Raw genomic sequence first — 18,699 nt, 5'->3', positions numbered from 1 at the left:
AAGCCCTTTCACCAAATTAACTATTTGTTCTTGGTTCAGATAGTCTATGTTTGTCACTCATGTGTCTTATGGTAACATTTGTTTCTAGTTCTAGTTTGTTCAGGCATTCTTTTAGATATTTTGGTTCTGTATCTTAAATGTTAGTAAGAGTAGATTGTATTCAATTCTCGCCTTTACCGGTAGCCAGTGTAATTTAATTAGTGCAGGGGTAATTCTATCCCTATTGTGTAGTCCTTTTATTAATCTAGAGGCTCTGTTTTGTACTCTCTGAATTTTCTTCAGCTGATAATTTGGTAAGTCATAGAACAATGAGTTGCAGTAATCAATTCTTGAAAATATGTAGTGATTAATGAGTATAGCCATAGATTTTTCATTTAAGTATCTACTAATAAATGCTATGTTTTTAATGTGATAGTTACAATTTCTTACCATATTATTTATATGTTCTTTCATTGTCAGTCTATCATCCATGATTACTCCAAGATTTCGGACGGATTTCTTTAGGTCAATGATCGATTGACCTATTTCAATTCTTTGGAAGCATTTGATTCTTTTTATATCTTTTTCATTTCCAAAAATAATACATTCACTTTTATGTTCATTGAGTTTGAGCTTTTTTGTTAACATCCAAGCCTTAATGTCATTCATTATTTCATATATCTTTCTTTAAGCTTCATCAACTGATGCTATTGGGAAATAGAATTGTGTATCATCAGCGTATATTTTAAACTTAACTCTGTGAGTTTCAAGTACGTATATTTGCCAGTTCAATCGTGTAAATTTCAAACAGGAGAGGACCTAGTACACTGCCTTGAGGTTAGTTTTCTTGTCTCAGAGTCAACATGCTGTACCTTGAGCCCACAGCAAGCTAACATATAAAAGCAACATCTCTTTGAAATATTGTGAACGGAAATCCTCACAAAAACTCTCACATTGAAACACATGTTGGCAGGATAAATGCACTACTATAAACAAAGCAAATGTAATCTGCTCACAAGATTGGAGACTCAACTAGAGGAAGAGCTGGTCAAAACCCAAGGATTAACTCATGTAATTTTCTCCCAAGCTTATATTGGGAAAGATTTATATAAATGAATTATGGGCTACCTTTATAAAGTGATTTTCTTAGTATTACTGTGTATTTCACGGACCATGACACCCTCTTTTTTTAATATAACTAATGAACTAGGCTTCTGATTAATGTGAAACTGAAACCACCAGAGTTTGAGACACCGACCTAATTAAGAAAAATGGATTCAAGCATCTACTCCACAGTAATGTCTTACTTTATATAGAGAAATGTCATCTAAATTCTGTGGTTATGGCGGGAACGGAAATTAAGACCTGGCAACTAGGCGTAGAATGACGTATGTCAACCATGACGTGAGCCCCTGACGTTTACACCTGCCACGCCCCCCTTTCTGTATGGTTATTAAAAGATATATAAGTTGTAGTGAATTATACTGCTCTTTGATGGAATCTAAAGATACTGATTAGTTATTATATTTAAATAAACTAATTTTTAGACTCACTTGTGTTTATTATTTAATTAATAGTTAATTTTACGAAAAAAAGACCAAAAAATTAAAATTTCGGAAGGCAGTCAGAGAGGTGATCGCGCTAGGGAAGGTACACGCCTGTTACATACGGTCATTGACAAGGCTCCTGCTGACACTTTGCTCATTGACTACTATTGACATTTTATATCATGTCTAGAATGCTTCACCATTGTCCACAAGGTTGTCGTAATGCTTTTGTGTTGCGACTCTTAACATACTTCAAGAGGGAACAACACAACAATAAACTGAAAATTGGATTGAATAGGTTGGTATCATGTTGTCATGTTTAATGTCGTACCATCACGGACATACCTGTACTGTATATAGTTGAATATGATGCATTATCAGATCTCTCTCTCTCTCTCTCTCTCTCTCTCTCTCTCTCTCTCTCTCACACATACACTGTATATATATATATATATATATATATATATATATATATATATATATATATATATATATATATATATATATATATATATATATATATATATGTTATTTTGATAATAAAATAAATTTTTGAATATACTTACCCGGTGATTATAATAGCTGCAACTCTGTTGCTCGACAGAAAAACTCTACGTAAAAATTCGCCAGCGATCGCTACACAGGTAGGGGGTGTACTCAACAGCGCCATCTGTCGTTCAGATACCCATTATTCATTGTAAACAAAGAACTCAATTTTCTCCTCGGTCCACTGTGTCTCTATTGGGGAGGAAGGGAGGGTCCTTTAAATTATAATCACCGGGTAAGTATATTCAAAAATTTATTTTATTATCAAAATAACATTTTTCAATATTTAACTTAGCCGGTGATTATAATAGCTGATTCACACCCAGGGGGTGGGTAGAGACCAGCAAAATATGTTTACATCATATGAGCTAAGAATTTTTATTTCATTTTAGAAGTTATCAAAATAACTAAACAAAATAAATAGGTACCTGGTAAGGAAGTCGACTTGAACAATTACTCTGCCTTTTTAAGTACGCCTTCCTTACGGAGCCTCGCGATCCTCTTAGGATGCTGAGCGACCCCTAGGAGCTGAAGTATCAAGGGTTGCAACCCATACAACAGGACCTCATCAAAACCTCTAATCTAGACGCTTCTCAAGAAATGACTTTGACCACCCGCCAAATCAACTAGGATGCGAAAGGCTTCTTAGCCTTCCGGACAACCCAAAAACAACAATAAAAACATTTCAAGAGAAAGATTAAAAAGGTTATGGAATTAGGGGATTGTAGTGGTTGAGCCCTCACCCACTACTGCACTCGTTGCTACGAATGGTCCCAGAGTGTAGCAGTTCTCGTAAAGAGACTGGACATCCTTAAGATAAAAAGACGCGAACACTGACTTGCTTTTCCAATAGGTTGCGTCGATTATACTTCGCAGAGATCTATTTTGTTTAAAGGCCACGGAAGTTGCGACAGCTCTAACTTCGTGTGTCCTTACCTTCAGCAAAGCTTGGTCTTCCTCATTCAGATGGGAATAAGCTTCTCGTATTAACAGTCTGATAAAGTAGGATAAAGCATTCTTTGACATAGGCAAAGATGGTTTCTTAACTGAACACCATAAAGCTTCAGACGGGCCTCGTAAAGGTTTAGTTCGTTTTAAATAGAACTTAAGAGCTCTTACAGGGCATAAGACTCTTTCTAGTTCATTTCCAACCATACGATAAGCTTGGAATATCGAACGATTTTGGCCAAGGTCGAGAAGGCAGCTCGTTTTTGGCTAGAAAACCAAGTTGTATAGAACATGTAGCCGTTTCAGATGAGAATCCGATGTTCTTGCTGAAGGCATGAATCTCACTGACTCTTTTAGCTGTGGCTAAGCATACTAGGAAAAGAGTCTTTAAGGTGAGATCTTTCAGGGAGGCTGATTGTAGCGGCTCGAACCTGTCTGACATAAGGAATCTTAGTACCACGTCTAAATTCCAACCAGGTGTAACCAAACGACGCTCCTTCGTGGTCTCAAAAGACTTAAGGAGGTCCTGTAGATCTTTATTGTTGGAAAGATCTAAGCCTCTGTGACGGAAGACTGATGCCAACATGCTTCTGTAACCCTTGATAGTGGGAGCTGAAAGAGATCGTTCTTTCCTCAGATATAAGAAGAAGTCAGCTATTTGAGTTACAGAGGTACTGGTCGAGGATACGGATACTGACTTGCACCAGTTTCGGAAGATTTCCCACTTCGATTGGTAGACTCTAAGGGTGGATGTTCTCCTTGCTCTAGCAATCGCTCTGGCTGCCTCCTTCGAAAAGCCTCTAGCTCTCGAGAGTCTTTCGATAGTCTGAAGGCAGTCAGACGAAGAGCGTGGAGGCCTTGGTGTACCTTCTTTACGTGTGGCTGACGTAGAAGGTCCACCCTTAGGGGAAGTGTTCTGAGAACGTCTACTAGCCATCGAAGTACCTCGGTGAACCATTCTCTCGCGGGCCAGAGGGGAGCAACTAGCGTCAACCTTGTCCCTTCGTGAGAGGCGAACTTCTGCAGTACCTTGTTGACAATCTTGAACGGAGGGAATGCATATAGATCTAGATGTGACCAATCTAGGAGAAAGGCATCTATATGAACTGCTGCTGGGTCCGGGATTGGAGAGCAAAATATTGGGAGCCTCTTGGTCATCGAGGTTGCGAAGAGATCTATGGTTGGCTGGCCCCAGGTGGCCCAAAGTCTCTTCCATACATCCTTGTGGAGGGTCCATTCTGTTGGAATTATTTGTCCCTTCCGACTGAGACAATCTGCCATGACATTCAAGTTGCCTTGGATGAACCTCGTTACTAGTGATATGTTTAGACCTTTTGACCAGGTGAGGAGGTCCCTTGCGATCTCGTACAACGTCAGAGAGTAGGTCCCTCCTTGCTTGGAGATGTACGCCAAAGCCGTGGTGTTGTCTGAGTTCACCTCCACCACTTTGCCTTGAAGGAGAGACCTGAAGCTTTTCCAGGCCAGACGTACTGCCAGTAGCTCCTTGCAGTTGAAATACATTGTCCTTTGACTCGAGTTCCATATCCCCGAGCATTCCCGACCGTCTAATGTCGCACCCCAGCCTACGTCCGATGCGTCCGAGAAGAGAACGTGGTTGGGAGTCTGAACAGCCAGGGGAAGACCCTCTCTTAGGTTGATATTGTTCTTTCACCAAGTCAGACAAGACTTTATCTTTTCGGAAACCGGGATCGAGACCGCTTCTAGCGTCTTGTCCTTTTTCCAGTGAAAAGCTAGATGGTATTGAAGAGGACGGAGGTGTAGTCTTCCTAGTGACACAAATTGATCCACGGATGACAGTGTCCCTACCAGACTCATCCACAGCCTGACTGAGCAGCGTTCCTTCTTCAGCATCTTTTGGATGGATAGCATGGCTGGGGGCTGATCGTCTTGTTGTTCAGCAACGTCCTCATCAGAGGGTTCCTCATCCGAAACTGATGAGGAAACGGCAACCGAGTGGGCAACGTCTGGCTCGCTGAATCCGGTCGCACTGGTGGATGCGTGACGGAGCCGGACGCAATATCATGGAACTGCTGCACTGTCTGTGAACTGTCAACAACCATGAGTGCGCGAGGAAGCACAGCGTCAACCCGAGACTGTCTAGACCGTCTGGGTTGTGCAGTCAACACCCTACCGGGTTGCTGAGGTTGACGCACTGCGTCAAAACAAGTCACCTCTGCTGGTTGTTGAACGTCCTGAACGTCAAAAACCACCTCCGAGCGTCGCTTAATGTCAACGTGCGGCTGGCAACCCACACTGGGTCGCATCGGTGGAGTAACCAGCTCAACTGGCAGACGCGAGTAGGTTACCTCAATGTCAACAGGGCGCACAACCGACCGGTTGGAAGGTTGTTGGCCAGAAGGTTCTTCTCCGCATTTAAGTCCTCTATCAAGGACGCAAGCTTGGACTGCATGTCTTGCAGCAAAGCCCATTTAGGGTCTACGGGAGCAGGTGTGGCAACAGACGGGGTTAGCGACTGAGGCGGAACCGTTTACCATCCCTGAAAGCCTTGTTATGCATGACATAATAGTACAGCAAAACTTCAAAGGCTCGACAACAGCTGTGAAGTTGACCTGTAAACAACTTGGAGCATCTCCTGGCTAGGCGCCAGGGAGAGTCTACCAGAATTGAGAAGTCTATCTGGGCAGAGGCATGAACTCCCAAGCCGAGAACTTCTCTCGTGTCATATCAGACTCTCGCTCTATAAACCAGTTTAAAAGAAGGGAAAGCAAAGGCTGTATCCCCCAAACTCCTCCTGGTGAAAAACCAGTCGCCTAGCCAACGTAACGCTCTCTAGGAGAGCGAGAGAGCACTAGCTTAAAAACAACGGCTTCGAAGTAGCTAGGCCTAGTGTAAGCTCTGACGTTTAGGCGAACGAGGAGCAGCAGTTACAAAAAGATCCGGACGAAGATCCTTAAAAAATCATCATGATTTAATTAAAGTCCATAGGAGGCTAAGCAGCTTTAGGTTCCTCTCCATCTGACAGAGTCCTCAAGGGAATATCAGTAGGAGGGAGAACAGCAACTTCCTCATCTACAGGAACCTTGTCCGATAAAAGCTGAGTCTCTTACTGGTGCATTAGTAGCGGACCAGAACGCAACGTCATGTAACTGCTTGACAGTCTGTGAACTGTCAACAACTGAACTGTCACCACAACAGGTGCGTGAGGACGCACAGCGTCCACTCGAGACTGCTTTGACTGCCTAGACTGAGCAGTCAAAACAACTCTAGAATGTGGAGGTTGACGCACAGCGTCAAAACAAGTCAACTCCGATTGTTAGTGAACGTCTTGAACGTCAACAGGAGCATCAGCCAGTGGCCTAACGTCCAAATGCGGCTGAAAAACCACACGAGACCGCATCGAGTGTGGTTCTAAACAACCTGACTGACGTGACTAAGCTACGCCAACGTCAACAGTAAGCACAAAGGAACGTTAGGTTGGCTGAAAGCCAGGATATCGAAGAGATAAACAGCTAGACTCAACGGACTAATCGGCAGAATAGTCTTCCATAAGGGAGGCAAGCATATACTGCATGTTTTGCCATACAACCCCTTAAGGATCAACGGAAATGGTTGTGGTAATAGACGAGGGTAACGTCAGTGACCGCAACACTTTGCCTACAAAAAAAGACTCTCGGAGTCTGTGTTACGCTTTTGTTAGGCGGCGAGCAGTTATCCGATGACTGCATAGGGTCAGAGCTGTCCTAATGGCTGTAACCAGGACGCTGGACCTGTCCTGAAAGGACTGACTTTCGCTTAAGGGCTCCGAAACCTTGTGACAGGTTTCTTATGCGAAAAGCCTACGGATGGCGAGGAGAAACAACGTCTCTCTCGTCTTATGGTAGGGGAGATTTTGGTAAGATACACCCGATACCATAGAGGGAAAACGTCTGTTCGTTGGTCAAGGCCTCTCGAACCCATAAGTCGTTTGACATTACTTCTCCCCTGGGCTTGGGAGCTTGTAAGAGGTCCCGGACTAGGTGAACGACAGGCACGAACAGACGAACCCTCGGACGCAACACTGTAACACTTTGCGCCTCGGACGCAACACTGTAACACTTTGCGCATATCACTTTATCACTTCGATTTTCTGTTTTGCACTTATTTCTACCTGAAACACGCAATTCTACCCTTCATTAAAAGGTAGTAATTGCGAAATTAGTCGTATAATGCAAGCTCATAATACCAGCAAAAAACAGAAAACATATTTTAAGATAAAAAGAAAAATCAGTGGCTGGGAAAGAGACTAAACACTAATTCATATAACTACGTTTTCAATCTCTCACCGCACATAGCCTGGGGGCGAGAATAAAAACCTAAAAACGTTTTATCCTTCCTCCCCGTACAGCGACTAGGGACGTGAGTAACACGAGAACAACGTTACCCGCTTGAACGGAACGTTTTCTCTCCTCTCTCTCCCTCCGTCTCTATCTCTCTCTCTGTTTCTCTCTTGATTTCGCACCTAAGAGAAGAGCCCAATTATATATCGTCAAAAAAAACATGTTATTTGACTAAAGGAAAAAACTGAAAGGTTTTTCAAATAAAAAGTTCCTTTAAATTAGAATTTAAAACATTTAAGCTAAGAAAGAATGAACAAAACGTCAGAATTGATTTACTCTTACTGCAAAGTGAAACCGTGATACACTCTCTCTATCGTAACGATAGAGCGCATGTTGAACGTCCTGAACGTCAACAACTGCGTAGCAAAAAAAACTAAACGTTAGTTCATCTTTGAAAACAGTACGAAGACTATCAAAGAAATTCTTTCATAAAAAATTACATTTAAAAAGTTTTAAATCCTTAGCTCTTTAAAAGCTAAAGACGATATAAAGGGCTCAACGTTGATTAACTTCGGTTTCCAAGTTAGGACCGCCTACTCTCAGGAAAGTTCTATATAAACAAAGCATCAAAATTTATTTTTATATGTTTATAAAAAATGGAAAGTTAATCGAAGAGGCCTAATAAAGGCGGAGAGATATAAAATATATACAGGAATCTATAACGTGATAAGATAATTACTAAAAGCCTAAACACACTTCCGTCTAAGGGAAGGGTCGGCCATTTAAAAGTGAAAGAAAGTCTATACTCTCTTTGTCACCATAATTAAATCTATCCAAAACGAGTTCAAGTTTTAAGATGAAGATAAAACACCTGCATAGCGAAAGCTCAAAACTAGAATAGTGTACTTCACCAAATAGTTGTGAAAACAAATCCAGTTAGCAACAGCGAATTAGTAGGTCTTGCCGGTAGCCCGACAGAGAGAAAATTGAGTTCTTTGTTTACAATAAGTAATGGGTATCTGAACGACAGATGGCGATGTTGAGTACACCCCCTACCTGTGTAGCGATCGCTGGCGAATTTTTACGTAGAGTTTTTTTGTCGAGCAACAGAGTTGCAGCTATTATAATCACCGGCTAAGTTAAATATTGAAAAATATATATATATATATATATATATATATATATATATATATATATATATATATATATATATATATATATATATATATATAGACACGAGAGGTTGCTCAATAGATAATTACACGAAAAAATTTTTTTTTTACCCAAACAGACCGTATGACCGAGTTGCTCATGTCATGGACATGAAAAGGAATGCCGTTCGTCAATTGGTCAAGCACACCACACATTCACGGCCAATTGCAAAACAACTACAGTATCTCCACCATCATCACCCTCATTGCCAGTACTATCAAGAGCTCCATCGCCATCACCATTAGCACTGCCCTCGTCAGATCCAGTATAGTCTAATTCATACAGCCAGCTGAAGATATGTTCGACTCTTTTACCATCGGTGCAATTCGCCGATATGTTCACAACAGGTTCTTGTCAAAGGATACCTTTACAATTACTACTCTAACAAGAGAACTCAAGAAGGAAGGTATTTAACCTGAAGGCACATCGGAAACTTCGCTTTGGAGAGTACTTCACAAGATTGGATTTCGATATAAAACGACACAACGAAAAATGTATGCTAGAAAAGAGTCCTTAGACATAGTATGTAAAAGGATCCGGGCTCTCAGAGCTCTCAAACAGTATCGTGAGGAAGGAAGACAGGTGGTCTATTTAGACGAAACATGGTTTACGACAAGGATGAGCCACAATAAAGAATGGGTAGATACAACTCAACCATCCACAACTAACACACATAGCCGACAGGTTCCGCCAGGAGATGGTGAACGCGTTGTTGTGGTAGCAGCTGGTACCAACAAGGGCTTTATTGAGGATTCATTTCTTTGCTATACAGCTAAGAATAGTAGTGGAGACTATCATGGTGAAATGAATGCTGAACTCTTCCAGCGATGGCTGACAACCAAATTACTACCATCATTAGAGGACCCATCAGTTCTGGTCATCGACAACGATCCTTACCACAGTCGCCTTACAGAGGAGAGCCACTGTCCAACTACTGGCACCAAAAAAGACGATCTAATAAAATGGTTGCAGCAGCGCAATATCACATACCCACCATACGCTTTGCGACCTGAACTACTCAAAATATGCAAGGAAAATCGACCACCCCCCAGATTCACAGTGGACAATACCATTCGCCTGTGGGGTCATGAAATAGTGCGGCTACCACCAGCACACCCGGAGCTAAATGCTATTGAGCAAGTATGGGGTGTCATGAAGAAATACGTTCGATCATCCCTTCACCATTTTACACGAACGGACCTCAATGCAAGATTGAATGAAGCAAAGTTGTGTGTGACAGAGGACGTGTGGGCAAATGCTGTTCGGCGCTTTGAATACTTTGAGAGAGAGTACTGGTCATTTGATAATATCCATGACAGTGTGGATCCCATCATCATAAGTCTCGCCAGTGACGACGAAGAGGAAGACTTTATTTCAGACAGTTTTGATGGGTAATAAAAAGTGAATGTGAACAATATATATATATATATATATATATATATATATATATATATATATATATATATATATATATATATATATATATAATCTATTTCAGTCTTGTAACTTTATTCATTATAATGTTAGCTGTTATATTACTAATTATGTACAATACATTTATTGTTAATAAAGTATTACTATTCTTCCACCTCCATCCAATCCTCAGCCATATTAAATATTTATAATGACCATGTTATGTGCGCATCCTCAACAATCATTCCATAACTTCAACACAATAATGACGGCATTCCTGTATTGAAAAATAAAAACACCTTATCTCTATCAAAGATATAATTATACACTGTATATAATTTCTTGTACTGATATAATGAGGGGGCGTGGCAGGTGTAAACGTCACGGGCCTCACGTCATTCTGCTCCTAGTTGCCAGTCTTAATTTCCGTTCTCGCCATAACCACAGAATTTAGATGACATTTCTCTATATAAAGTAAGACAATAATGCGGAGTAGATGCTTGAATCCATTTTTCTTAATTAAGTCGGTGTCTCAAACTCTGGTGGTTTCAGTTTCACATTAATCAGAAGCCTAGTTCATTAATTATATTAAAAAAAGAGGGTGTCATGGTCCGTGAAATACACAGTAGGTCAGGTTAATCTAGAGTAGCCAACTGTTTTCATCTACTACTAAAACGGAAAAAAAAGTACAATAACTGTAATATCAAATTTATACTCCACTTTGCATACTGACCATAACGACAGCCAACTTACATAGTTTCCCATTTAGGAAGGAATTCATTATTCCACGAGGCAACAGCAGCCGCCAACTGCTCCTCTTGACGCTGCAGATTCGCTTGTGCCTTCTTCCTCTCCTTTGCTTCGCGTAATTCTGGAAAAGCAAAAGAATCATTCATCACCTCTTTCCCTTTACTATAGTCAATTCTTTTCAGTGAGGCAGATTTACACCCACTCGCAGGGGTGCCCTTTTAGCTCGGAAAAGTTTCCTGATCGCTGATTGCTTGGACAAGATAATTCTAACCAATCAGATAGCAGGAAACTTTTCCGAGCTAAAAGGGCACTGCTGTGAGTCATTGCAAATGTGCCTCATTGAAAAAAATTGAGTATAGTGTCATTTCTATTTACTAATGCAGTTCAGTATTGTTTTACATTTGCTCCATTATCCAAATGTAACTTGGTGCTACAATTAATAAAATACTGATTAGTCTTATCTACCAGTGGAAAACTAGAGTCAATAAGATTATGATATTGTAATACATATACGATCCTGGAATATAGGAGTCCAGGTACGATATAGTTTAATTGAAAGCCTGAATCTAGATATAATATACATCAAAATGTCTATATGATAACCGGAGAAGGCATTTTCAAATCAAAGTCTGTCTGTACTTATCATTGGATCATCTGAGAGATCCATCTAAGACGGTACCTGTCAAAAATTCATATTTACTTTGGACTAACACTACAATATAACAGGTCGAGTGTTGGCTCGAGTTTTTCAAATAATTCAAATACTTCAAATAATAAGTTTTTGATACTTGTTTAAATATAAACCATTACAATATGATAAGTTATTTACAAAATAAAATTTCAAAAACTTAATTCTCGGCTAAAATCTTACTAGAATTCTCTCCTAAGAGAGAAAAATGAAGTGTGAAAATAAGAGACCTACCTGAAATCTTATTGATCAACAATTACTAAAAAATAATAACTGATATCACTTCACGTGTACTAAAATTAACTAAAGAAAAGCCCATCTTAAAAACAGGTTTGTACCAATATAAAAAGTCTTTTTTTTTTTTCGAACGACAATGAACAATCACCTTTCTTCTTGGCTGCAGACACCATCTGCTGATATTCCAGTTTGTGCTTGAGTTGTTCGTGAGCCGTCTTGGCAGGAAGGCTGTTGGGCCTGTTCTCCATGATCAAACCGACGCTGCCGGCCTCCACCTCGCTATTCCGTACCTGCGTAAAGAACGACACACAATAATATGCGAAGGAACACTAAGCATGCTAATAGATGAAGAACACTGACATAAGACACACACTCTCTCTCTCTCTCTCTCTCTCTCTCTCTCTCTCTCTCTCTCTCTCTCTCTCTCTCTCTCTCTCCAGTGATTTAAGCTATTGTCTATTTTCAAGGCCGGACATTATCCCGAGGGGGAAAATTTACAGAGAGGAAGGAACGTATGTCTATTATTATTATTATTATTATTATTATTATTATTATTATTATTATTACCAGCTAAGCTACAACCCTAGTTGGAAAAGCAGGATGCTATAAACCCTACGGCTCCAACGCAAAAATAGCCCGGTGAGGACAGGAAATAAAGAATAAACAAACTAAAAGAGAAGTGATGAACAATTAAAATGAAATATTTTAAGAACAGAAACATTAAAACAGATCTTTTATATCTAACCATAAATAGACTTATATTGGCCTGTTCAAATTAAAAAAAAAAAAACATAAGTAAGATGAGTTTTTTAGAAGCACAGGAAAAAGTGGAAATGAATCAATATCTCAAGGAAAATGTTAAATTAATGTGACAATGTTACACAATATGATGTGACTGACAAAAACTTTCTTATGATATATGCATCACATTAAGTTCTTAAAAAAAACTACTTTAGGCCTAATCTTTTTTTTAACTTTATCTCTAATTGACTTGATTTCAAATATAAAGTAAATCATATTATTTGTACTTTATACACTATTATGCAATAACAAGTGTAAAATGAAATGTTATTGAAATTGTAATTAGTTTAATATAAAGAAAATACTATTTAATGAGAGAGAGAGAGAGAGAGAGAGAGAGAGAGAGAGAAGAGAGAGAGAGAGAGAGAGAGAGAGAGAGAGAGAGAGAGAGAGAGAGAGAGAGAGAGAGGGGGGGGGGGCAGGCATCTACTGTATATCAACTTCTAAAACTATGCAGCCAAATGAAAATTCGGTATCAGCAGATATCATAGATGTATAAGAGATAGAGCCTGACATGTTCACCAGCACTATGGGATCACTCGACCATATTTCCATTGTTAGGGAAAACTAATACATAACATTTACATAATCTAAAATAAAATCGCCATTGTTTCATACTTTTGAAGTGAAAACATATATAACAAATTTTCTTTAAAAAAAATAGAAATCAACATTTTCCTACATGAAAAGAAAGTTTTTTTTTTCATGGTGAATATTTCCCGTTTTCTATGAGTAGACCCTCCAAGAGGCGAGCGGTCATATTGCACAGTACTAATCTATGATTCTCTGAGGCACGAAACTGTAACAGACTGAATACTGTTCGTCTTCTCTGTGCTTAAAATATGTGTATGTGTATGCGTTGGATTTAAAGAATGTAATAATGGAAATATTAAATATCCTTAACACTAGAAATGGAATGATACAAATTGTAGAGGGTTTCTATAGAATGACATACAATAGTGATATAAGAAATAACTTTTCCAACTGAAATAATGAAACACCTGACCCAGTACCAAACGTAAGAGTATGAGAAGTAAAGAAAGCATTAAAAGGCATGAAAACAGACAAAACAGCCGGCAAAGATGGCGTAATAACTGATTTAATAATAGATAGAGGAGATTTCATAGTAGTAAAACTTGCTGAACTTTACACAAAATGCCTGCAAAACAGCTCTATGTTTACAGCTTGGAAAAACTATACTAATTCACAAAACAAGGAGAAACAAAAGATCCGAAAAATTACCACCCAATAAGTTTACTCTCCGGAATATATAAAATGTTTACAAAGATAATATTAGGCTGAATAAAAAGACAGCTAGACTTTAATCAACCAAGAGAGCAGGCAGACTTTAGAAGTGGGTATTCAACAACTGACCTCATCCATGTAATTGACCAGCTGACGGAAAAAAAAAAAAAAAAAAACAATAACAGAATATGACAAACCACTATGTATGGCATATATAGACTATGAGAGAGCTTTTGATTCTGTCAAGACCTCAGCAGTAATGAAAGCCCTTCAAAGACAAGTTATAGATGAATCTTAGGTTAGAAGACTTGATAATATCTATACAGAAAGTACAGTAATCCTAAAACCACATAAGGATAGTGAAAATCCGATTGAAAAACGAGTTAGATAGGTAACCCCATCGCTCCTAAATTATTCACAGCATGCCAAGAACAATTTTTTTTTTTTTAAATTCAGATTGGGAAAATGTAGGAATTACTATTAACGAGGAAAACCTTAACCACCTAAGATTTGTAGATGACATATATAGTTTTATTTAGTGAATCATGTGAGGATTTGCAAAAGAGGATAGACAATTTGAATAAAGCAAAAATGTAGCACAGGAAATGAATATGAGTAAAAATAAGATAATGTTCAAAGAAAATATGAGACAACAATTAAGAATTATAGACGAACCTCTAAAGACTGTTAATGAATATCCATACTTAGGACAGATAGCGAGTGTTTCCCCAGGACACAAGACCGAAATTAAAAGCATGATAAGTTTGGGATGGAGAGCTTTTGTTAAACAAAATGAGGTTCTGAAAAGTAAAATGCCACTTTCTCTAAAAAGAGAATTATCAAATCAGATGGTCCTTCCATTGATAAATTTTGCGTCAGAAACTTTGAACCTTATTAAAGTCTTAGCACATAATCTAGTTACAACTCAAAGACCTATGGAAAGAATGATGATGGGAATAACACTAAGACACAGAAAAAAGCAACATGGATACGAGAGCAAACTAAAGTAAAGGATATCCCAACAACGTTTAAGAAAAAGAAATTGATATCAAGAACAACAAGTTGGGTCCCTAGAGATTGTAAATGAAGCAGGGAAAGAAGAATAGGCGATGGATTGACGAACTAGGAAAGTTTGTGGATATGAACTGGCATAGAAAAGTAAGAAAATATTATACTTTGAAATAAACCCCAATAAATTAAATAGATCTGTATGAAATCAAGAAAACCAGTTAACAACCATAAAGAAATGAACAACCAAACGACAGTGTGCATGACCGTACTGTGAAGCAGTTCCCGAGAATTACCAAAAGCCACAAACCTAAACAGCCGCTACCTCACCCACAGCACAACATCCTCCCCCAACACATCTTGCGGCAATGATTCCTTTTCTGGAACCTTCCAACAAGGGCGTACCTTGATATCGGGTGACCTGGGCGTCCTCGGCGAGGGCCTGGAGAATATCCTCCACCCGCCAGGGGAGGAAGCGCCTGACACGGGCGATGAAGGGATCGGGGAGGAAGACGTTGAAGAGACACCGTCGCTGCCGCCATCTTTGTGACGCCACGAAAATAAATTTCTGCAAGAAGAACAAGATGGAATAAGTGTTAATTTCAGAGAGGTCCCGTTATAGAGGTTGCGACTGTGCTGTCTTATCTGCTACTACAGTTGATGATCGAAAGCTTATTATTATTATTATTATTAGCTAAGCTACAATCCTAGTTTGAAAAGTAGGATGGTATAATTATCCCCAAGGGCTCGAACAGGGAGAACTAGTCCAGTGAGGAAAGGTAACAAGGAAATAAATAAAATACAAGAGAAGTGATAAACAATTGGAATACTTTAAGAACAGCAACAACATTAAAGTTGATCTACCATGTATAAACTATAAAAACTTACAAAAAAAAAAGGAAGAGGATAGAATAACATGCCCTAGTGTACCTTCAAGAGGAGAAAACATTCATACGTAATATTATGGACGATATATACCCATAAAATCTTACATAATTAGAGTAATACAATCATATATATTATAAACTAAAAAAAAAAATTAAGATATATTAACTCAATAGTAAACCAGAAGTTTAGAAAATTGAAATCAAACACAAAATTTGCCAAAGTAAAAAAAAAAAGATTTGAAATGTTGCTAAACGGAAACTCAACAAAAAACTAACAATGACAACATTAACAATAGAGAGAGAAATTGACTATTCATCAGTTCTAATCGAAATGACCACATCATTTACATTATCTGTATCATTGGAATTTACACCGATACTTGGTGTTTTAAAGTTCTCTTGGGCTAGAGTTCTCTTGCTTGAGGGTACACTCGGGCACATGGTTCTATCTAATTTCTCTTCTTCCTGCACTTTGGGACTTTTTATATTTCATATATGAAAGATCTATTTTAACGTTGTAACTATTTTTTCCTAATATTTCATATTAATTGTTTATTACTTCTCCTTTAGTTTATTTATGTCTTTTATTTCCATTCCTCACTAGGCTATATTTCCCTGTTCGAGCCTCCTGCTTTTCCAACTTTGGTTGTAGCATAGCAAATAATAATAAAAATAATAATAATAATAATAATAATAATGATAATAATAATAATGATAATAATATAATAAAAACAACAAAAATAATAATAATAATAATAATAACAATAATAATAATAATAATAATAAAAACATTAAATCCAGGTACGCAATATTTTCCTCCATTTGTAAACTACTGAACCACGACAGACATGAACCTGTGAACGGTGTTATTAGCAGAAATGTGTTCATTAAAGATTAATGTCATTTGATTCTATTTGGTATTTATTCTTTTGGAACTAGCTGAAAGAAGCACCTAAGTATCTTTTGTATTTCATGAAATAAATACCTTTCAGATTTTTCTGGATTTAGTGCAATGTGCCGTTACCTATAAAGTGTAGTAATCTTTTGATTGAAACCAATTTCACAATAGACCAGTGCTTTTTATCATTATCATTACTTGCTAAGCTATAACCGCAGTTGGAATAGCAGGATGCTATAAGCCCAGGGGCCACCACAGGGAAAATAGCCCAGTGAGGAAAGGAAACAAGTAAAAATTAAATATTTTAAGAAGAGTAACAATATCAAAATAATTTTTCCTATATAAGCTATGAAAATTTTAACAAAACAAGAAGAGAAATTAGATAGAATAGAGTGCCCGAGTGTAGACTCAAGTAAGAGAACTCTAACCCAAGACAGTGGAAGACCATGGTAAAGAGGTTGTGGCACTACCCAAGACTAGAGAACAATGGTTTGATTTTGGAGTGCCTCTCTTGGAAGAGTTGCTACCATAACTAAAGTGTCTCTCCTACCCTTACCAAGAGGAAAGTAGGGCTGGAAGCAGCGCCTGTAAGTCTTTTGTTCATTATTGATTGAGATATCTCTGCATCTATTAATAGAGAGTGTATGTCGAAATGTAAGAAAATGAACTATAAGTATATCTTTATCAAATCCTTTTGATACGAAATTATTGCATTTTAGATTGAATAAATTTATAAAGTAAAACTTGCATAGTACCGATTTATCGCACCAAGTTATATTTGGGAAAACTAAAATAATTAAAGATGTAACACAGCATAACTTTGCATGCCATCTGTATTATTTAAATCCTTGACCTTTTTATAACTGTTACCACCTGTCCGTATTTTTTCCCCAAGATTAAAGGTTTAAATGTCACTCCTGAGTGATAAGAGGAAAAGGACAGGACAATATCCTAGAGACTGACCATTTACACACAACGGTTTAAAGGTCGCTCATGAATGGCAGAGGCAAGGGACAGTGACATTGCCCTAGCAATTAAATGCCCAAGAGACTGACCATATATTTTAGGATCAGCGCTCAAGCCTCCTCTCCACCCAAGCTAGGACCAGGGAGGGCCAGGCAGTGGCTGCTGATGACTCAACAAATAGACCTATAGGCTCCCCAACTCCCCCCCCCCAACCTTAGCTCACAAGGATGGTAAGGTTGCAGACACTAATGGCACTAACTAGTCTGAGCGGGACTCGAACCCCCGACTGGCAAACACCAGGCAGAGACGTTACCAATCAGGCTACAGCAGCAATCAAGCTAGGACCAGGGAGGGCCAGGTAATGGCTGGTGATGACTCAACAGGTAGACCTATAGCCTCCCCCAAAGCCCCATCCTTAGCTCACAATAAAAACAAATATAAAGTTGATTATGTTTTTCAAATTAAAACGGGATATAACTGAAGAACAAAAAACACAAATAAATAGCATATGATTGAATAGGTTCTTCTTCAAATGTCCAAACGTTCATATAGAACATACTTTACAGGTGTGATGGCCTATTGTTAACACTCCTGCCTGGCGATCTGCCGAACTGGGGTTAGAGTTTCGCTCAAGCTAGATAGTTTCTTATAGTGTCTGTAACCTCACCATCCTTGTGAGCTAAAGGAGGTGGTTTGCAGGACTCAGCAGCAATTGCCTGGACCACAATGATTGTAGCTTGTGTGGAGAGGGCCCTTGGGTACTTATCATATGTATATATAGGCAGTATGTAGGGCATTGTCCTGCAAGCTACGTCATTATCCCTGTCCTTTGCCTCTGGCATTATTATCCCTGTCCTTTGCCTGTGCCATTCATGAGCGGCCTTTAAAATCTTTTAAAACATGCAATTATTCCAATGTGAGAAATAAATAGTAAAAAATAGCATAGGCATTAAAAATACAAAACTAATAGCACATATCATTAAACGAATAGATAAAATTAATTTTGTCTAAAAAAAAAAAATCAAGAGGACAGGTGAGGAAATTGGAATGCGTGTGTATTTGTTTGATTCTCCCCAAAACTTTTTTTATTTTTATTTATTTTTTTTTTTGGGGGGGGGTAATATTTGGAAAATAGCAAATATCTAAGCATTTCGAAAGATTAGGTTTCGATGTCTCAAATATTCTATGGAATTTTACCCTTTTTTCTTCTCTCATTTAATAGCTTACACATGATGACTATATTTCAAAATATTCAAATAAAATGCATTTAACCAAT

General features: G+C 38.4%; 1 protein-coding gene across 1 annotated transcript in view; it reads right to left on the bottom strand.

The window, feature by feature from the left end:
- The window catches only part of LOC137620801 (TBC1 domain family member 14-like), a 116,263-nt gene that overhangs the window by 24,270 nt on the left and 73,294 nt on the right, over positions 1-18,699 (bottom strand). Inside the window, exons 2-4 of the mRNA XM_068351248.1 lie at positions 15,078-15,240; positions 11,767-11,908; positions 10,697-10,814 (exon numbers count right to left, since the gene is read on the bottom strand). Coding sequence (XP_068207349.1) covers positions 10,697-10,814; positions 11,767-11,908; positions 15,078-15,240 — 423 coding nt within the window. The remainder of the gene's footprint in view (positions 1-10,696; positions 10,815-11,766; positions 11,909-15,077; positions 15,241-18,699) is intronic.

Source organism: Palaemon carinicauda, chromosome 27 (assembly GCF_036898095.1).
Source record: "Palaemon carinicauda isolate YSFRI2023 chromosome 27, ASM3689809v2, whole genome shotgun sequence".
NCBI classification, from domain to species: domain Eukaryota; kingdom Metazoa; phylum Arthropoda; class Malacostraca; order Decapoda; family Palaemonidae; genus Palaemon; species Palaemon carinicauda.
Note: the sequence above shows the minus strand (reverse complement) of the source record. Positions and strands in the feature narration are given on the sequence as shown.